The sequence below is a fragment of the Loxodonta africana genome, chromosome 10 (genome assembly GCF_030014295.1).
Source record: "Loxodonta africana isolate mLoxAfr1 chromosome 10, mLoxAfr1.hap2, whole genome shotgun sequence".
Classification (NCBI taxonomy): domain Eukaryota; kingdom Metazoa; phylum Chordata; class Mammalia; order Proboscidea; family Elephantidae; genus Loxodonta; species Loxodonta africana.
Window position 1 is genome coordinate 89776977 of NC_087351.1, and position 21240 is coordinate 89798216.

Sequence of the window (21240 nt, forward strand, 5' to 3'; positions counted from 1 at the left end):
TGGTCTTTTTTGGTTTTTCTTTTTCTCCTTTTCATCTAACTCCTTTTCAGAGTTAAAACTGCTGGCTCCTTCTTAGTTCTACCAACTCACAGCACTGTCCCTTAATTTGGTTTCAATTTAGCCCTTGTTAAAACAAAGATAGTAATATTTACCTTTGTAGGTAACTATAACAATTCCTGGTAAATTCTAGCAATGCATCTGGTAGTAGAAACATGTTAGGGAAATACAGTTAAATATTAAATTTCCTGCTGACCCAGATATTCTCCACAAATTCAGAAAAGAAAGTTTTATCATTGAATACATCACAGGCAATCCACTAAAGAGATTTTAAAGACAAAGAAATCTCACCCTTTTATATAGCCAGGCAGATACAAGCTATTACATACATGTAAATTGCCTTTTATCCAAAGGAAAATTAAAACTTCTATCTCATGATGGAGCAGTGGTTAAGAGCTCAGGCTGCTAGCCAAAAAGTTAGCAGTTCAAATCCACCAGCTGCGCCTTGGAAACCCTATGGGGCAGTTCTGCATCATCCTGTAGGGTCGCTTTGAGTTGGAATTGACTTGATGGCAGTGGGTTTATCTTTATGGCAAATAGGAAGTTACCGTGGGAACCAGGCACCTAAGCTAAACTCCCATAGAGACAGGATGCCATCCTCCTCAGTGCTCACATTTCAAAGAGATGGCCCCAAGGCCCCCAAGAAAGATATCTTGTGACACAAAACTGGCAAGAGGCTTACTAGCATTTAAAAATATTTATGTATATCTCAAAGAGACAGAGAAAGGATTTACAATTACAAGTTCTCTATAGGAAATGTTTTGAGAAAAATGACGGGGGGTTCTCTTTCCCTTTTGGCACCAGAGAATATTCCCCCAGGTTTTTTTTTTTTTAGATTTCTATTACCCTTACAAACGACATGGCTTACAGAAGTACCACCGACTATAGAATAGCATCTGGAGTTTGCTTACAAGGCTCTTTTAAGTAGTACCTTTCAGACCATTATAAAATGAAATTCAGGCCAGAATTTAACCATGACAGCTTCTCAAAAGAAATTACAAAATACTTCGGGTTACTTGAATGACCCCAGTTCCCATCTAGTTTCGTAGAGTCAACCGTTTTTTCTCCACCCTATCCACTTAATCCTAAAATCACTATCCAAATCAAACCCATTACTGTCAAGTCAATTCCAACTCATAGCAACCCTAAAGGACAGAACTGAATTGCCCCACAGGGTTTCCAAGGCTGTGAATCCTTACGGAAGCAGACTACCACATCTTTCTCCCGAGGCTGGTAGGTTGGAACCGCTGACCTTTCGGTTACCAGCCAAGCCCTTAATCACTGCATCATCAGGGCTCCATAAAAACCACTATATCTGAAACCCATTGCTGTTGAGTTGATTCCGACCCATAGCAACCCTATAGAACAGAGTAGAACTGCCCCATAGGGTTTCCAAGGAGATGCTGGTGGATTCGAACCACCGACCTCTTGATTAGCAGCCAAACGCTTAACCACTTAGCTACCAGGCCCCTCAAAAGGCTTACCATAATCCAGAAGGACAATGATGTACCTTGATGTAACCTGTCCAGTTCCCTATACCTGAATGAACACTCAAAGGAATGTGGAATTTTTTTTTTCCCCACTGAGGAACAGTAACTTAGAGTAGCATTTACTTAGCATTTATACTAGGTGTTAATATTTGGTGATGAATCTAACTGCTCCCCTGCACTGGACTAACAAGATTTTATCTGAAACCATTCTGACACCATACCATTAAATTTGCCTGACTCACAATTATGCAAAATCAAAATGTAAATGATTAACCTAAGACCAAGGTGATTTACATGTATGGTGAATGGTTTTGTTCTAAAGCACTTCAGTATTTAGCAAACAGTGTTCTGTTCAATGGCAAAGCATAGTAAATAACATCCTTTTCCAACTAGGTGGGGTCACTGCCATTGTCTTCTACTCTATCGTAATGGACAAAAAGTATTTGAAAAACATGCAGGAAATAAACAAACTTGCTCTTTAGGAATAAGTTCTGTACTTTGCAAAATTATTTTAAGTCATTTGATATAAACGTCAGCTATGTTTTAAATGGTGGAAACAGATTTAAGTAAGGTAGTATCAGAATAGTCATATTTAGCTGAAATAAGCATGAAATAAATCATAATTCAGATCACTTACCTTACATTTTACTACTCTATCAAAAAATGGTAGGAAAATCAAGCCGTATCATCATTTGCCAGCTACATAGTACTACAGGACAAGAAGCTGCAGCATGTAACTGTCTAATAATGACGTTACAACTTCTTGAATTCAGCTATGTTTTAAGAGAGAAATCATTTGAATTAACAAGGCTTTCCTGGGGAAGCAGCTTACTTAAGTGGGTTAAGTTATGTAGTTTCATTTGATTGTTTCCTAGAGCCAGAGACACCCAAGTATACTGACATAAAGGACCTCTTGTTTTATTCCACACTTTAAAGTGCCAGCGGTATGGTTTTCTAATTCCTTAGTGCCTAATTCGTGGCAAACATTGGCAAAGACAATATGGTCACATGACTCCCACTATCAATTGTAGTGATCAGGGTACACCCATTTTAGAACTAATCTGTGAGAGAGAAAAAATTCTGATTCCTGAGATCTCATCTCTTACTGGGATGGCGAGCCAGTGGAAACCTCTGGCTGGTCTTTGAATAGGGAGATGCCAAATAAGTGACAGTAAAAATGGGTAAGGTGGTCCTGGAGAGCAGTACTCTTTGAAAGACGCAAGCTGAAGGGAGTTTCCTTGAGTTGCACAGCAGCCAAGTCAAACCAAGGGAAAGGCCTGGAGTAAAAAAATAATAATAATAAATGCTGTTACTTTTTTATCTGTTCAATACATCTGATTTGGCTGTCAAACATTTCCTTTAAAGAAAAATTTCCTCCACTTAGAAATAAAATTTTTCATTTTCTATACCAAACTAATTAAAATTCATAATTCGTTAAACTGAGGATTCAGCTGGAGCTATTCAATATATGGATTTAACTGTTCTTATGATTTTTTACATTCTTGCTCATTTCTCTAAGTGTGTTTGGAGAGGAATTCATAAGTAGAGAATTATTATACCACCAACACTGATATCCTTTTCAGTGTATTTTCCTTAAACTTAAGAGGAGGATATACAAGGATCATGGATATTAGGAATGGAAAAGGTCAAATTTCTTTTAAAATATCGTCTTCATCTGTGTAGGAAAAGAAGCAGAAGTTTATTCGCAAATGAAAACAGGGGCAATGTTAGTATTAAGCAATAGCAGAATTCAAGTAAAAAAGCAGTAAGACAGTGAATTTTTCATTGTTAAAAAGATCAGGAATGAGGCAAAGGTATCAGCTGTCATCACTCTCATTCAACATAGTACTGGAAGTTCTAGCCAGAGCAATATGGCAAGAAAAGGAATTAAAAGGCATACTGATTGGAAAGGAAGATATACAACTGTGTCTCCATTTGTAGATAGCACGATTATCTATATAGAAAATCTCAAGGAATCTACAAAAAACTTCTAGTAGTAGTAAATGAGTTAAGCAAGGACAAAGGATATAAGATAAACATACAGAAATCAGTTGTATTTCTGCATACCAGTAATGAACATATGACCACCAAAATTTTAAATGCAGTAACATTTATAATCTCAAAAAAGTACTTCGGTGTAAATCTAACAACACATGCACAGGACTTGCATACTGAAAACTATAAAATCTTGATGAATTTAATCAAAGATCTAAATACATGGAGAAAATACTGTGTTCATGGATGGGAAGACAACATAATAAAAGTGTCAGTTCTCTACAAATAGATGTAATGCTAAAAAATAAAATTAATAAGTGACAACACCAAATTTTGGCAAAGATGCAGAGAAACTGGATAAATCATACATTGCTAATGGCAATGTAAAATAGTACAAGCACTCTGGAAAATGTTTTTTATTGTGCTTTAGGTAAAACTTCACAGTTCACGTTATTTTCTCATATAAAAATTCATAAAAATATTGTTATGTGACCCTAGTTGCAGTCCCTATAATGTGACAGCACACACCCACTTTCCACCCCAGGTTTCCCGTGTCCATTCAACCAGCCTTCTCATCCTGCCTCTGGACAGGAGCTGCCCATTTAGTGGAAAATGGTTTAACAGTGCCTTAAAAAAAAATTAACATGCAACTGCCATATGACCCAGCAACTGCATTCCTGGACATTTATCCCAGAGAAACGAAAACTTACATTTGCACAAAAACTTGAGCATGAATATTCATAGCACCTTTATTCATAATAGCCAAAAACTGGAAACAACCCAGTTGTCCTTCAGCAGGTAAATGGTTAAACAGTGGTACATCCATGCCATGGAACACTACTCAGCAATAAAAAGTAACTATTGATGAATCTCCAGAGAATTATGCTGAATGCAAAAGGTTGCATATTGTATGATACTACTTTATAACATTCTTGAAATGACAAAATTACAGAAACGGAGAACAGTTTAGTAGTTGCCAGGTTGGTGGGGTAGGAGTGGGGAGAAGCCAACACGAGGTATCTGTGTGGTGATGGAAATGTTCTGTATCAATGTCAGTGTCCTGGTTGTGATACTGTACTACAGGTTTGCAAGAGATTACCATTGGAGGAAACTGGGTAAAGGGTACATGGGATCTCTGTATTATTTCTTACAGCTGTTTGTGAACCTGTAATTGTTTCAAATGTTTAATAAAAAAAGGAGGATACCAATTAAAAGTAAAATACAGCAAGAAGCTATCCCCACTTCTCTGTCCCCTTCTATTGGATTATTTTGAAGCAAATCCCAGATACTGTATTAATTCATATATTTTTTTGGTATGTATGTCTAAAAGGGAGCCCTGGTGGCACAGTGGTTAAGTGCTCAGCTCTTAAAAAAAAAAAAAACACATTAATTCCTTTATATCATCAAATATGCAGTTTCATAATTTTTTTTTTTTTTTTTACAGTTTATTTGAATCATGATCCAAACAAAGTATACATGTGCATTTTGGTTAATATGACTTTTAAGACTTTTTTTTTTAATTGATAGGGTCCTTTTCCTCTCCCCCCTCCCGCCTTTGCAGTTTATTTGTTGAAGAAACTGGGTTGTTTGTCCTATAAAGTTTCCCACGGTCTGGATTTTGCTGATTATATCTCATTGTGTCACTTAACACTTTCCTCTCGCTTGAATTTTCTGTAAAAAAAGATAATTAGATCTAGAAACTTGATCAGATTCAGATTCAACTTATTGGGAAGAGTACTTCATAGGTGGCTGTGTGTTTTTATCAAAAAACACATTGTCTCTCTTTTTCTAATGTGAGCACTGATTAGTGGATTCAGCCTGATCCATTCACTATAACGTTCACTCATCAACTTTAATTATTTCATTAGAGATTACAAAATGAAGATATTCTGTCAGTAGAGATGGTGAGTATGCCCTCACCCAGGTATGGAATTAATATCTAGGCTGGAGATAGTTATATGCTGTCAGCATAAAGATGGCTGCAGTCTCTAAAGTGGAAAAGATCACCTGAGAGTCCAGAAATAAACCCATACATTTGTTGAGGAAAGAACAGTCTCTTCAATGAATGGTGCTGAGAAAACTGGATTTCCACATGCAAAAGGATGAAGCTGGACCCATACCCCATACCATATATGAAAACTAACTCAAAATGGATCAATGACCTAAATGTAAGAACTAAAACCATAAAACTCTTAGAACAAAACATAGGAGTTAAAGCTTTGGGACCTAGTTTTTGACAATGGATTCTCAGATATGACACCAAAAGCATGATCAACAAAAGACAAAATCAGACTTCATCAGGATTAAACTTTTGTGCATCAAAGGACTTTATCAACAAAGAGGCAACCTACAGAATGGAAGAAAATTTCTGGGAACCTATATCTAATAAGGGTTTAATATTCACGCTATATAAAGTACTTGTACAATTTAACAACAAAAAGACAAACAGTCCAGTCAAAAAAATGGGCAAAGGACTTGAACAGACATTTCACCAAAGAAAATATACAAATGGCCAACAAGCACATGAAAAGATGGTCAGCATCATTAGTCATTAGGGATATGTAAATCAAAACTACAGTGAGAGAACACTTCACCCATTGGGATGGTTATGATAATTTTTTTAAAAAGGAAAAAAGTATTGGTGAGGGTGTGGAGAAACTGGAACCCTTGTACATTGCTGGTGGGAATGGAAAATAGTGCAGTCGCTGTGGAAAAACTGTTTTGTGGCTCCTCAAAAAGTTAAACACAGACTTACATGTAACCCAGCAATTCTGCTCCTAGGTGTATACCCAAAAGAATTGAAAGCAGAGACACAAATAGATACTTGTACACTAATGTTCATTGCAGCACAATTCACAATAGCCAAAAGTGGAAATAACCTAAATATCCATCAACAGATGAATGACTAAGCAAGGTATAGCCATACCAAACCAAACCCATTGCCACCAAGACAATTCTGCCTCTAGCAACCCTATAGGACAGAGTAGAACTGCCCCATAGGGCTTCCAAGGAACAGCTGGTGGATCCAAACTGCCAACCTTTTGGTTAGCAGCCGAGCTCTTAACCATGGCACCACCAGGGCCCCAGTTAAAATGGAATACTATTCATCCATAAAGAGAATGAATCCTGACACATGCTCTGTGGATGAACTTTGGAAACATTATGCTGAGTGAAATAAGCCAGACACAAAAGAACAAATATTGTAGATCTCACTTATATGAAATACCTAGAATAGGCAAATACATAGATACCGAAGTTTATTAGTGGTTACCACGGGTGGGAGGGAGGGGTAAAGGGAATTATTGCTTGGGGGCACGGAGTTTCCCTTAAGGGTAATGAAAATACTTGGAAGTGAATCGAAGTGATGTTTGCACTACCTGGTGAATGTAATTAATGTCACTGAATTGTACACGTAAAAAATGTTGAAATGGCAAATGTTTTGTTACATACGATTTTACACAATAAAAAAAGACTTAAAAAAAGGACATGAGTTGAATAAATTTAAATAAATTTATCCAGTGAATACCTTTGCAGCTGCTGATAAATGAAGTAAAAAAAAAAATGAAGTAGCTGCAGTTATATCTATGACATAGTAAGTAAAAAAGCGTGTATATAGTCCCATATTTCTACAATGCATACATTTGTAAATATATAGAAAGAAAGACTGAAAAAATACAAAGTCTACAAAATGGTATTTGGGGGACAAAGGAGGGCTTTTACTTTTCCACTCGTTGGATTTTTTACAACAAAAATGTATTATTTTTCTAAGTTTTTAAAGCTAACATAAAAAGAAAAAAGAAACAGGGTTCCAAACAGGGCCTTGGGGTTCGAACCACTGCTGAGAATTTGCATTTCTAACAAGTTCCCAGGCGATGCTAATGCTGCTGGTTAGGACCAATTGGGAGAACCTACTAGTAGTGGTTGTCAAAATTTATTATACATAAGAATCACCTGGGCCTTCCCCTACATCCAGCACTCTGAATTCAGACTTCTAGCCTCCCAAACCGTGAAAAAATAAATTTGTTTGTTAAAGCCAAAAAAATATATAAAAAAAGGAGTCACCTGGGGATCTCGTCAAAATGTAGATTCTGATTCAGTATATCTGGGGTGGAAATGCAAATTCTCAGCAGGGTTTCTAACTGGAACAAACCAGTTCGAAGCCCTGAAAAGAAAACATCATCTGCTAAGACAAGAGTGTGGGAGACATTAGAATGGCCAGCCATTGGACACCTTACCTTCTCAGAGGCAGGTTCTTCGCATAGGTTTTGCTGACAAAATCTGTTAACTGAAACTTGGGGCAAGATGCGCTGTCTTTCCCACAATCTCCAGAGTGCGCAGAGAGAAACTGTTCACTCAAAAGCTGCAGCACACGTGGGTGGGACATTTCTTTTGCAGTGCAGATGTTTAGGGCTGCATAGAACACCCCCTCCAACCACTTGATATTGAGTGTTATTCCTCCTGTACATCAATGAAAAGGTAAATACCAGTTAGCACCATTACAAATGATTCACAGGGAACTGAGAACAGATCCCAGAGACTGAAGATCCACTTTTTTTTCCAAGACATTGGTAATCTGAAGTTCAAGATAAGTAAACACTGCTCCTTCCTAGGCCAACAGGCCTATTTCTGCTTTTTATAACACATCGTAAGTGTTGACCATACCCCAGGAGGACAGATATGACTAATGTAGACATTGCTAATGGTAGAGGCTCTCTAGAGTGGTTCTTGCCGTAAGGAGAAGGGACTGGGAAAACTGTGCAAGGTTAGAACAGGGAAAAGGCATTTTCATCCCAGACGCTGCATCTTCCTTGGGGTTAGTTAAATATGTTTACCGCTCTGGTTTCCCTGTTCCTCCTCTTTCTTGTTGTGTGCCATCAAGTCAATTGTGACTAATAGCGACCCTGTAGAGCAGAGTAGAACTGGCCCCACAGGGTTTCCAATGCTGTAATTTTTTTTTTTATTATTATTAACTTTTATTGAGATTCAAGTGAAGGTTTACAAATCAAGTCAGTCTGTCACATATAAGTTAATATACATCTTACTCCTTACTCCCACTTGCTCTCCCCCTAATGAGTCAGCCCTTCCAGTCTCTCCTTTCGTGAAAACTTTGCCAGCCTCCAACTCTCTCTATCCTCCCATCCCCCCTCCAGCCAGGAGATGCCAACACAGTCTCAAGTGTCCACCTGATATAATTAGCTCACTCTTCATCAGCATCTCTCTCCCACCCACTGTCCAGTCCCTTTCATGTCTGATGAATTGTCTTCGGGGATGGTTCCCATCCTGTGCCAACAGAAGGTTTGGGGACCATGACCGCCGGGATTCCTCTAGTCACAGCCAGACCATTAAGTATCAATGCTGTAATTTTTATGGGAGCAGACCGCCACATCTTTCTCCCAGTGTGGCTGGTGGGTTCGAACCACTGACCTTTTGATTAGTAGCCAAGTGCTTTAACTACTGCACCACCAGGGTTCCTTGGTCATCTTTAAAGGGCCAAATAATCAGGCTTCTCAGTTCTCCCTAATAAAGGATGCTTTTTACCACCAAATACTCTTCTTATATAAAACTTAAATAGCTGACAACATACCCAACTCTTGTTTACCTCCCCTTTCCCCCCATCACAAAAACTAGGATGTGATAGGATAGCAACAGGCTGAAGGGAAAGTAGTTTTCAAGAGTGCAAGAAATATGGTGGATCATTACCAGCAGGACTGTAGGGGCAAGTCGCCCGAAGAATCACAGGATCTCGGAGAGCAGCTGTGATTTCCTTATTAGCGCCCCAGATGTTAACAAACTTACCAGCACACTGATACTGAGGCCGCAGGATATTGGTGTGGTTCAGCAGTAATTTCAACCTGGAAGGAAAACCACCAAGACGGGTGCAATGTCAGGACTGGAAGAAACAACAGCACAACCTACTGGGTTCACATCCAACCCCAGCAATGGGCTCTGCTGCACAGCACTGCTCGGGGTAAATGCAGATCTGTGCTGAGGGCACTGCTTATTAGTTGGATTGTTCATCCCTTCACCTGACAAACAGGTATTAAATGTTACACGCCAGGCCCTCGGTTAGACACCGTTGTTGTTAGTTGCTGTTAAGTCGATTCCGACTCATGGCGGCTTGGGTACAAAAATAACATTTGATCCCTGCTCTCAGTAACTTTTCACGTTGTTCACTGGTGATTTCCCTTCTCGTTGATGCACAGAGGAATACTAGTCAGCTTCAAGTAGTGGGAGGCAATGTTCTAAACATTTACACATCATAGAAAATGTCCCACCCCCAAGTGCTGTGGCGGTTTAGTGTATAGTTTTACTTACAATATGTGGAGAAGTGAGGAATACACAATTAGAAAGCCTACCCGGGTACTTCTACTGATAAAGCTGCTTCTACTTTATTTATTGGGAATGACCAACCCCAAGAGGAAGGGCTGGGGGGAGACAAGAGGGGGACACACAAAACCAGAGATGAGGAGACAGAGATTCTACCAGTCTTCCCTCACTCTAATGAATACCTGGGTACTGGGATGGCAGCTACAAAGCTGTATACGATGCAGGTTTTCTCAAGGCTGCTTTGAATTTCTAAGCAGATATTAGGCAGCTGAGATGGCAGGCAGCAGAGGAATACCACGTTGGCCCAATTTACTAGATAAGAGTTCTGGTAAAAGCACTGGATCCCCAGTTTCTGGAGCTCATCTGGGGGAGAAAGACACAAAGAGCGCTGGGCAAAGGAATGAACTGAACATCAATTATGGAGAAGGAATGGTCATTACTTTAACTCAGTAAATCAACCCAAGACTTGTAGCCACATAAATCAGCAAACATTCCCTTACGTCTTCGAAAAGCCACGCAGCAATGCCCTAGTCCCATTATTAAAGCAGCTGGTGCCACTGCGGCAGTGATCGAGATTATAAGTCACCCTTATCTTACTTGCAGACCAAACACTGGAGTTGCTTAGATTTTTTTAAGGAAGAAAAAAAATTCAAAGGCACTTTCTGCTCCAATTTATTGAAGGTTTGTCATGCGCCAGATAATGAATATATGTTATTTAAGGTAATCCTCATGAGAACCTTAGGAGGCAGAGACGAGTATTATTCCCATATTTTAGATAAGGCTTCAAGAAGTTACGTGATCTGCCCTAAGTTATACAACTAAGTGGCTTGAGTTGGTGGGGAAGACTGAGTGAGTGGAAAATAGGGCAGAAAAGATACACTTACAGTTTCAGTAAAATATACACAATTTAACGTTAACAGGATATTTATAAATGTAGAGAAAAATGTGGTAAGTCATATAGTTTTACAAAAACACTCATTGGTGGTTAATTGTCTGATTGTACTTACTGCAATATGGACTGCAACCTGGAGTTTCAAAAGTAAATATTTAAAATGTAAACTCACATCAGATAGTATGTTTTAAGTGTAATTAGAAAACACAGACATTGAAGAGGTGAATTCTTATCTTAACCACTGAGGTACATGATAAATTTGTTGCAGAGGTTATCTGGAAGATGGATAGGACAAAGAGGAAGTTCAGAAAACACACACGTGTTATTCTTTAACGTGTTGCTCTCAGAAGTGCACAGAAGCTGATGCTGAGCATTTTGAGTTCTTGCTTCCATACCTGACGCCTAGTGATATTCAAATACTGTAATTTTAATTATTAATAAACATTGCTTCACAAAGACTGCATTTTATCTAAATAAATATTTGAGTCAGAGTCAACTCTATGGGAACTGGTACTGGTTTATTGTTGGGATTAAAAAATTTGCCTTGAGTGGTGAGATTTTTAAGAAATCCTTAATATAGAAAGGAGCCCTCACGGCAGAGTGGTAAGAGCTACAGCTGCTAACCAAAAGGCAGGCAGTTCATATCCACCAGCCGCTCCTTGGAAACCCTATGGGGCAGTCCTGCTCTGTCCTATAGGATTGCTATGAGTTGGAATTGACTCTTAGGCAATAGATTTGTTTTTGGTTTTTTTTGGTTTAATATAGAAAAAACATTTACAAATCAGTAAGAAAAATACAGATACTCCCACAGAAAAATTGGGCAAAAGCAACCTAAAAAACATAAAATAGCAATAAACCTATGAAAAAATACTCGAATTAATATTATAACAGTGATTTAAAAAAAAAGTTTCCCAGAATTGGCAAGGGTGTAGTGAAATGGGTGCTTTTATATAATACCAGTGAAAATTTACACTGAACAACTTTTTTTGGAGGTCAATTTGAAAATTAAATTGGAAGTTTCTTTGAAAATTAAACATACACCTTCCTACACATGATCTAGTCATTTCACTCCTAAGTATTTGCCCAAGGGAAATGAAAACATATATCCACACAAACACTTGTACACAAATGTTCATAGCAGCTTTATTTGTAATAGCCCCCAAAATAGAAATGACCTGACCACCAACAGGTGAATAGATACACAAACTGTAGAATACTGATACATAAATAACATGGGTAAATCTCAAAACAATTATGCTAAGTGAAAGAAGTCAGATGTAAAAGAGTACATACTGTATGATTTCATTTATATCATATCATATATTATATCATATTCTAGAAAATACAAATTAATGGTGACAAATCAGATCAGTGGTTGCCCAGGAGGAGGGGAGCTGCAGCGAGATAGCGATATAGGGATTATAAAGGGGCATGAGGAAACTTTTGGTGGTGATATATATGTTTTTTACATTGATTAAGGTGGTAGTTTCACAGGTGTATACATGTGTCAAAACTTCAAATTGTACATTTTAAATATGTGCAGTTTATTGTATGTAAATTATATCTTAAGAAAGCTGTGCCCATTCTTTGACCTAGTATGTTTATTTTGAAAATTATGTATGAAGAAGTCCAACTAAATAAACCACAGTTATATATATGCTCTGGAATAATATATAACAGTTATAAATTATGGTATAGCCATACTCTGGAATACTGTGTATCAGTTATATAAAAATTATGGTATGTCAAGAACCGATGGTACTGAAGGAAGAAGTCCAAGTTACACCGAAAAACAAGTCCCCAGGAGTTGACAGAAAACCCATTGAAATGTATCAACAACCAGATGCAGTGATTACTCATCTATGCCAAGAAATTTGGAAGACAGCTACTTGGCCAACCAAGTGGAAGAGATCCATACTTGTGCCCATTCTAAAGGAAGGTGATATAACAAAATGAGGAAATTTTCAAATAATATCATTAATACCACATGCAAGTAAAATTATGCCAAAGATAATTAAAAAACAGTTGCAGCAATACATTGACAAGGCTGCCAGAAATTCAAGCTGGATTAAAAAGAGGATGTGGAACCAGGGATATCATTGCTGATATATCAGATGGATCCTGATGGAAGCAGAGAATACCAGAAAGATATTTACCTGTGTTTTATTGAGTATACAAAGGCATTCGACTGTGTGGATGATAACAAATTATGGATAACATTGAGAAGAATGGGAATTCCAGAACATTTAATTGTGCTCATGAGGAACCTGTACATAACAGAATAAGGGGATACTTCATGCTTTAAAATTATGAAAGATGTGAGTCATGGTTGTATTCTTTCACCATACTTATTTAATCTGTTTGCTAAGCAAATAATCCAAGAAGCTAGACTATATGAAGAAGAACATGCATCAGGACTGGCAGATGACTCATTAACAACCTGCAACATACAGATGACATCACCTTGCTGGCTGAAAGTGAAGACGACTTGAAGCACTTACTGATGAAGATCGAAGACCATGGCCCTCAGTATATGTTATACCTTAACATAAAGAAAACAAAAATCTTCACAACTGGACCAGTAAGCAACATCACGATAAATGGAGAAAAGATTGAAGTTGTCAAGGATTTCATTTTACTTGGATCCACAATCAACGCCTATGGAAACAGTAGTCACAAAATGATACAACTTATTGCATTGGGCAAATCTGCTGCAAAAGACCTCACCTTGAGGACTAAGGTGCGCCTGGCCCAAGCCACGGTATTTTCAATTGCCTCATGTGCATGAGAAAGCTGGACAATGAATAAGAAGGCTGAAGAAGAATTGATGCCTTTGAATTATGATGTTGGTAAAGAATATCGAATATACCACGGACGGCCAGAAGAACAAACAAATCTGTCTTGGAAGAAGTACAGCCAGAGTGCTTCTTAGAAGCAAGGATGATGAGGCTTTGTCTCACGTACTTCGGACATGTTATCAGGAGGAACCAGTTTCTGGAGAAGGACATCATGCTTAGTAAAGCAGAAGGTCAGCGAAAAAAAGGAAGACCCTTGATGAGCTGGATTGACACAGTGGATGCAACAATGAGCTCAAACATAGCAACGATTGTGAGGGTGGTGCAGGACCAGGCAGTTGTTCATTGTAGTGTACATAGGGTCACTATAAGTTGGAACTGACTTGATGGCACCTAACAACAACACCACATCCATACTCTGGAATACTATATAACAGTTATATGTAAATGACAGTATGTCTATACTCTGAAATACTACATAAACTTAAAATCATGATTTTGAAGAGGGTTAAATGATACAGGGAGTATGCTTATTATATATTAAATGAAAAAAGAAGGATATAAACAACTATGTACAGATATATATATCAATTACTGATATAATACGGAAAAAATGGGAAAGAAATTATAATGCTGGTAAGAGGACTGTACGTAGTTATTATTTTCTTTCCTATAGAGTACTTGTAGGTACACAACGAAAGTATAATTTACATACAGTGAAAAACACAGATCTGAAGTACGTAGTTTGATCAATTTTGACAAATGCACACACATGTAACCCACAGCTCTTTCAAGATAAAGAACATTTCCAACTCCTCTGAAAGTTCCCCTTCTCGTTCAATTTCCCTGGAAGCAAACATCGTTCTGATTTCTATCACCATAAACTACTAAATACAATCATTACAAAACTTTTTTTTTTTTTAGTAAATGTTATTTTTAAAAACATAAGGCTGGATGCTTGAACTGTTTAACAGTCAAGTTAGGAGATTTAACTTTTTTGGGCAAGTTTCCCTGCATCAAAGACTGAGAAAGATTTTTACCACTGAGGGCAGGGCACAGGGAGAAGAGATGGATATAAACCATTTAAGAGGAGAAGGAAGTTGCTTTAAGAAATAAGTTTAAAACAAACAAAAAAAGACATCTTTCTGACATCAGGGAATATAGAAGTGTAGGAAACTTCAGGAATCGGTCCCTCCAACGAAACAACTATTGAACTGGCAGGAACTGTCCGAATCAACTACTTTGGACCTGGAATCTAGTCAAACACTTGGAGCATCCAGGGGAGAGATTAATGAAGACACTGGTAAATTTTGGTAAATTTCAGTGTTTAGTGTAGCAACTACCATCCCCTACCCCATCAAAAAGTTAAGCATAGAACTACCATAACCAAAACCCGCTGCCGTTGAGTCGATTCCGACTCATAGTGACCCCACAGGACAGAGTACAACTGCCCCATAGAGTTCCCAAGGAGCACCTGGTGGATTCGAACTGCCGACCTCTTGGTTAGCAGCTGTAGCACTTAACCACTACGCCACCGGGGTTTCCAGAACTACCATATGACCCAGAAATCCCATTACTAGGTACACCCAAAAGACTTGAAAGCAGGGACTCAAACAGATACTTGTACACCAGTGTTCACTGCAGCATTATTCACAAGAGCCAAAAGGTACAAACAACCCAAGTGTTCATCAATAGAGGAACGGATAAACAAAATGTGGAACATACATACAATGGCATATCATTCAGACATAAAGAGAAATGAAATTCTGATACATGCTACAAAGTTGAACCTTGAAAACACTGTATTAAGTGGAGTAAGCCAGATACAAAAAGATAAAGATTGTATGATGCTATATGAGGTATCTAGCACAGGCAAATTCATAGAGGTAGAAAGTGGGCACTGGTTACTAGGGGTTGCGGGGGGTCGGAGGGGAGAATGAGGAGTTATTGTTTACTGGGAACAAAGTTTCCATTTGGGATGAAGAAAAAATTCTGGAAATAGATAATGGTGATGGTTACACATTGTGAGTGCACTTCATGCCACTGAACAGTGAGATTTTATGTATGTTTTACCATAATCGTAATTTTTAAAAGCCTTCTTTCTAGTTTTCCTCAGGGCCAGCAAGCCAAAGGGAGCTCCCCGTGCTGCACACAAGGATTCCTTCTTTCAAGGGACCTTTTCAAAATAGCTTCGTCAAGACCTAACCAGCACCCCCAAGCCCCCTGCCTACCACACACTGCTCCTCACCCAGGACCTCTGGCCTCCGTGTGGAGATCCGCAGGCTCTCAGTGGGGATGGGGACAAGCTGAAGCAGTACTCGAGCCAGCTGCTTCCCAAGGTGACCACCTCCAATGATGCCCACATTGAGCTCCTCACAGGCGATAGGTGATCCGGTCGAGACGTGTCCAGAGGTTTGATTCTCATGTAATGATTGTCTGGAGGATGAACAGACAGTCACATTTATAAATACACGAGTACCCGGTAGCTCTTCTTGAGTGTCAACCTCTAATGTTCTCTGCTTTAACCTCCTCATAAGGCATTCTAGTTATATGCCATTTATCCAGCATCACTAGGGAATGAAATGCTCTTCTGGTGAGTTTTTCTGAAACTGAAGCACACCCCTTCAGGGACCCAAAACTTGTTTAAAACATTTGTAAATGAACATTTATTGTGACATGTATTATGCATTTCCCTACCTTCTTAAACACAAGATCTGAATATTTAATAACTTCCTTAACTCAGGACCATCAGTATGAACAGCCATTGTCATGTATCATACTGTAATGTAGGACACATTGTTGGCCGGTTCCTCCATGTTTTGTTTTCTGTGCAGACAGCTGTCGGTTTTCATTGCTGTCAAGATGAGCACACCCCTGTCCTACCACACACCTACTCTTTCTGGTTTGCTATTTCAGTTCTGCACAGACTCATAAAACCAGATAGCTTTGCTTTTGAAGAACATCATGATTTATTAAATGGTTTATGAGAGAAAATAGACCTGAGAATCTCAGGTATTGAGACCACTCATTCCAGGGGCTCATTTACTCTTGGTTCTGGATGTGTTTCCTTGGCCCAGAATTAACAAAGTCTGATCTCTGAATACATGGCAAATATGTTGTTGTAAGGCACACTTAGGTTTGTTCTGTATTTCTATAAAAATTAGAGTCTTAACGCTCTGGCGTTTCCTCAAAAGCAACACAAGCCACATTCTGTTTAAGGCTTGTCTCCTGGTTGAGAGACTTTTCTCTCAGTGCTTGATCCTTTCAAGTATGAAATGCCTCCTGGAAGTTCCATATATTGGTTTCTCACCGCTCATCTTGGGTGTAGCCAATAGGCTTAGGCATCCTTCTCAGTCAAGCCATCAGCAAACTCACTGAGCAGCCTGCCTCCCTGGGTATATGCTGTATCGATAGCATGTTAGATTCAGATCTGGTTCCACCACCCAAGAGTCAATCTAATTTCAGAGAAAAGTGAACTGAGAAACAGAGTGAGCAGGTGGCTTATACTCTAGGAGTGACCCAGTCACTTGTACAAAGATACCAGAAGCCAGCAAATCAATATTCCCAGTCTCAAGCAAATCATCTAGCCATAGGACCCCCTCAGATCCCAGGTGGCTTTCCTGTGAGGGACCATTTCATTATTAGTGCAGCCCCAAAAGAACCAGTCCCATTTTCAGCAGTAGCCAGGAATGGCTAATCATTAGCAGCTGTGGAAGACAAGCTGGTGGTTCCAGTGAATGGATCAATTATTTAATCAATCCATTCACTGCACGGAAATCACCACTAATCCATGCTTCATTATGTAACCACAGCCAAGGACTCTGGTATGTAGTTTTCTCGTTTTTTCAGATCAAAAGTGATTGTGGTTAGAAAAGGTAGGAAGAAACTCCCTCTGCCAAAGTTATCCTCCAAAATGAAAAAGGTTAATTCATTTGGATTCTCTAAACTAAGATTCTTCTCTCCAGCTGCCTGACCTTGGAGACCTAGGTTACCTCAAAATACGGTATAGCTTGCAGAAGAAGGTTGCGTGGGCACAGGCCTCGACCATCAGTCCCCGGGAACGGCCCTTCAAAAACAGCCAGGTCCGCTCTTCCTCTGGAAGTGCATACTCAGACTGCAGAGTCTCCAGGTCCTCCAGCATGTCCATCTCCGAGTGACCGTCTCCTGCAGAGACAGGTACCAATTTGGGCCCCTGTTACGGAAGAAGAGGTTATCTATGCAGCAGGGTGTATGTGTGTTGGTGTGTTGTTTGCCCAGGTCCAAAGCACTCCTGATGGTGCACTTCAGCACTTCTCTCCACCAAGATTCTGAGCCTGGAGATCTAATCCGTCTCTCTGCATGCGTGTGGGTCCTAGGGGATTTCTAATCACTGCCCATGAACCCAGGAATGCAGCGGGTTCCTCTAAAACCTGAATAGCAATCCAAAGTAATGTTCTTCCACACGGGCTGCAGGTGTTGTTTCGACTAGATGAATTTACATTAGCAATGGGTTTCACAGGTGCTCTTGAGCCAGGACTTTCTCCCCTCCATTCCCTCCCAAGTTTGAGAAACAGGATTGACCAATTAAATGACATTTCAAAGAAGTACTTCCCTTTCATTAAACTCTAGGTTCTCTACAGGGTAGAAAACAGCCCAAACTAAACATCACTGGTGCCCTGTGTAGGACGGGAATATCCAGATTTTGGAGAGTAAACACAGATGTATATATGAACCCATTTACATCTCACCTCCCAAATGGAGAAGATCAGCTCTACTCCCCAGTGCTTCTGGTCCTGGAGGTAAGAAATGCATTTTCAGGGAGCATTACCCAAGAAAGTTTTCATTGTGACTCCTTAGCTACCAGATTACTTCAGCCTTTCAATCTTAAAGGGGCCAGCCCCACCTAGAGGATTTCCTATTCTGCAACAAGAGGACACAAATTCCTTTCACTACTTCCAGTACAACCAAAGGAGTATGTTGTTGTTAGGTGCCATCGAGTTCATTCAGACTCATAGCGACCCTAGAGGACAGAGTAGAACTGCCCCATAGGGTTTCCAAGGAGTGGCTGGTGGATTGAAACCCCTGACCTTTTGGTTAGCAGCTGAGCTCTTTACCACTTCACCACCAGGCCTCCAAGGACGTATGGGACCCTCCTTTTCCCAACAAAATGTTCTGGACTTCTAGATTTTTTGCAGATTGTAATATCATACAGATCTTAGCACTATTCAAGGAATTAATTTTTCAACCCTTTCTTTAAGAGATCAATGACATCCAAAACCCTAATCTATCTTATAGCAGTGGTCAGACTGAAAGCAGAATTCAAAGCTACTCAAATCTCTAATCCCTTTTATAGGAGGGCTGTATGTCACATTCTCAATCTCTTTAAAAGCAAAGCCTTAAGACTTTAAGTGAGGAGCATGGAAGTTCTCATCAAGTCTAAGAAACACTTCCTTATGTGAAAACAGTGGATAGGTCGCCTTAATGTTGCAAGTGATATTCCCTGCTCCAGAGAAACAGGGGCAAAACCTCCCAGATCAGCACAACCAAGGTAGGACACGATAACTTACATAAAGATGGATCCTAGGCTTACACTTCATTTGTGCCTTCTCGAAAACAGAATTCAGCTTTTGTGGCTTAGGCTGAACTACATTTTCCAGAATTCTCTTCCCTGTATATTCTGGTTAGGGTGGGTCACAAGAGGTATTTTTGTGCCAGGTTTGGAACGTGGAAGTGAAGCAACAGCCATTTTGTGGTTATGCTTGCAAAGTCAGGGGCAAGCACTTTTGTAGTTCACACACATTATCGCTTATCTGCTGGCTACCTTGTTGGTTTGGGGCAGCACCTGGGCCTGCAACTGCTACATCTTCCTCTGGATCCTCATTCAGCTTCTCACACTTCTGGGCAGGTGTGTGTTTACCTCCGTGACAAAGGGCACCAGCCTCTCCTGCAGGACCCCTGCAGGCTGGAGGCAGTGTGAACTAGTAGATCCCAGTACATCCTTATGGGTTCCAGCTGGTCCTTGCTCTTCCTCACTTTACATCCATCTTTACTTCCTGACTGCCTGCCCTGTGGACTTCAAGCTCAACCAGAAGACATGAAGACAACAGCTTTACAGACTGTTTAGCCAACTCCCATACTTAAGATCATATCCCTGTAACAAATCCCACATACAGATTAGATTAAAAATTAGATATCAAAAAAAAACCCAAACCCATTGCTGTCGAGTTGATTCCAACTCATAGCAACCCTACAGGACAGAGTAGAACTGCCCCATGTTTCCAGGGCTGAAATCTTTATGGAAGCAGACTGTTACATCTTTCTCCCATGGAGTGCCTGGTGGGTTCAAACTGCCAACCTTTTGGTTAGCAGCTGAGTGCTTAATCACTGCATCACCAGGGTTCCTTAGGCTCTCTGAAAGAACCCTAATATACTAGTTAGCAAAGTTATCATTGTTTAGAGATCAGTTGGTAACTTGGCACAATTCAGCAAATTAGTTTCTTCAATAGCAAGAGAAATCAGGAAGGAATCCAAATATCAGGTTTACCAGAAATTGCAAAATGAAGGAGCAAAAGATGGAGTCTTATCCCCTTAAAGCAGGGTTTTTTCAGCCTCAGCACTATGGACATTTTGGCCTGGATTGTTCTTTGCTGTGGGGGTGCCCTTGCACTGCAGGGTATTTAGCAGCATCCCCAGCCTCTACCCACTACATGCCAGTAGCACTACCTAGTCGTGACAACCATGAGTGTCTCCAAACATTGCCAAATGTCTCCTGGGAAGGGGGGCAAAGTCACCCCCAGTTGAAAACCACACTGCCTTAAAGCAGACTGGGAGCCTTGATATCAGCACCTTCTCCTACCACTTCACCCATTCCACACAGCCAGAGGATCACAGAACTCTATGTTAGAAATTACCATGCTCTCATATTACAGATTAAGATGATGAGTCCAATAAGGCGATTATGAGCCCAAGAGACAGAAAGGGCCACATGAACCAGAGACTACATCATCTTGAGACCAGAAGAACTAGATGGTGGCCGGCTACAACCAATGACTGCCCTGACAGGAAACACAACAGAGAACCCCTGAGGGAGTAGGAGAGCAGTGGGATGCAGACCCCAAATTCTCATAAAAAGACCAGACTTAATGGTCTGACTGAGACTGGAAGGACCCTGGTGGTCATGGCCCCCAAAACTTCTGTTGGCCCAGGACAGGAACCATTCCCGAAGCCAACTCTTCAGACATGAATTGGACTGGACAATGGGTTGGAGAGGGATGCTGGTGAGGAGTGAGCTTCTTGGATCAGCTTCTTGAGACTATATTGGCATCTCCTGCCTGGAGGGGAGATGAAAGGGTGGAGGGGGTTAGAAGCTGACGAAATGAACATGAAAAGAGAGTGGAGGGAGAGAGTGGGCTGTCTCATTAGGGGGTGAGTAATTGGGAGCGTGTAGCAAGGTGTATATGGGTTTTTGTGTGAGAGACTGACTTGATTTGTAAACTTTCATTTAAAGCACAATAAAAATTATTAAAAAAAAGAAAGATGATGAGTCAAGAAAAGTTAAGGGATTCTTCCAGGATCACACAGCTGGTTAGCGATAGAGCTGGAACTAGAAGCCAGGTCTTTTGTCTCCCAGCTCAGTGCTCTATTAGCCACACTGCCCTGCTTTCCCACAAGCACCATTACTCCTTAACCTGACGTGTTGACACCC

The 21240-nt window shown here is 40.0% G+C and overlaps 1 protein-coding gene across 2 annotated transcripts; it reads right to left on the reverse strand.

Annotated features, from left to right (window-relative positions):
• Positions 1-13: 13 nt before the first annotated feature.
• Positions 14-21224, reverse strand: NOXRED1 (NADP dependent oxidoreductase domain containing 1). Of its 2 annotated transcripts, none has more exons than XM_023546419.2 (7): positions 18284-21224; positions 17549-17720; positions 15805-15992; positions 10052-10232; positions 9339-9394; positions 7778-8000; positions 14-2824 (listed from the first exon to the last, which is right to left on the reverse strand). In XM_023546419.2, the coding sequence occupies exons 1-7, from the start codon at positions 18345-18347 to the stop codon at positions 2650-2652; spliced, it is 1059 nt and encodes a 352-aa protein (XP_023402187.1). In that variant the 5' UTR covers positions 18348-21224; the 3' UTR covers positions 14-2649. The 2 variants fall into 2 exon arrangements, with proteins under 2 accessions (XP_023402187.1, XP_064148865.1); XM_064292795.1 differs by having other exon boundaries at positions 9243-9394.
• Positions 21225-21240: the final 16 nt, after the last annotated feature.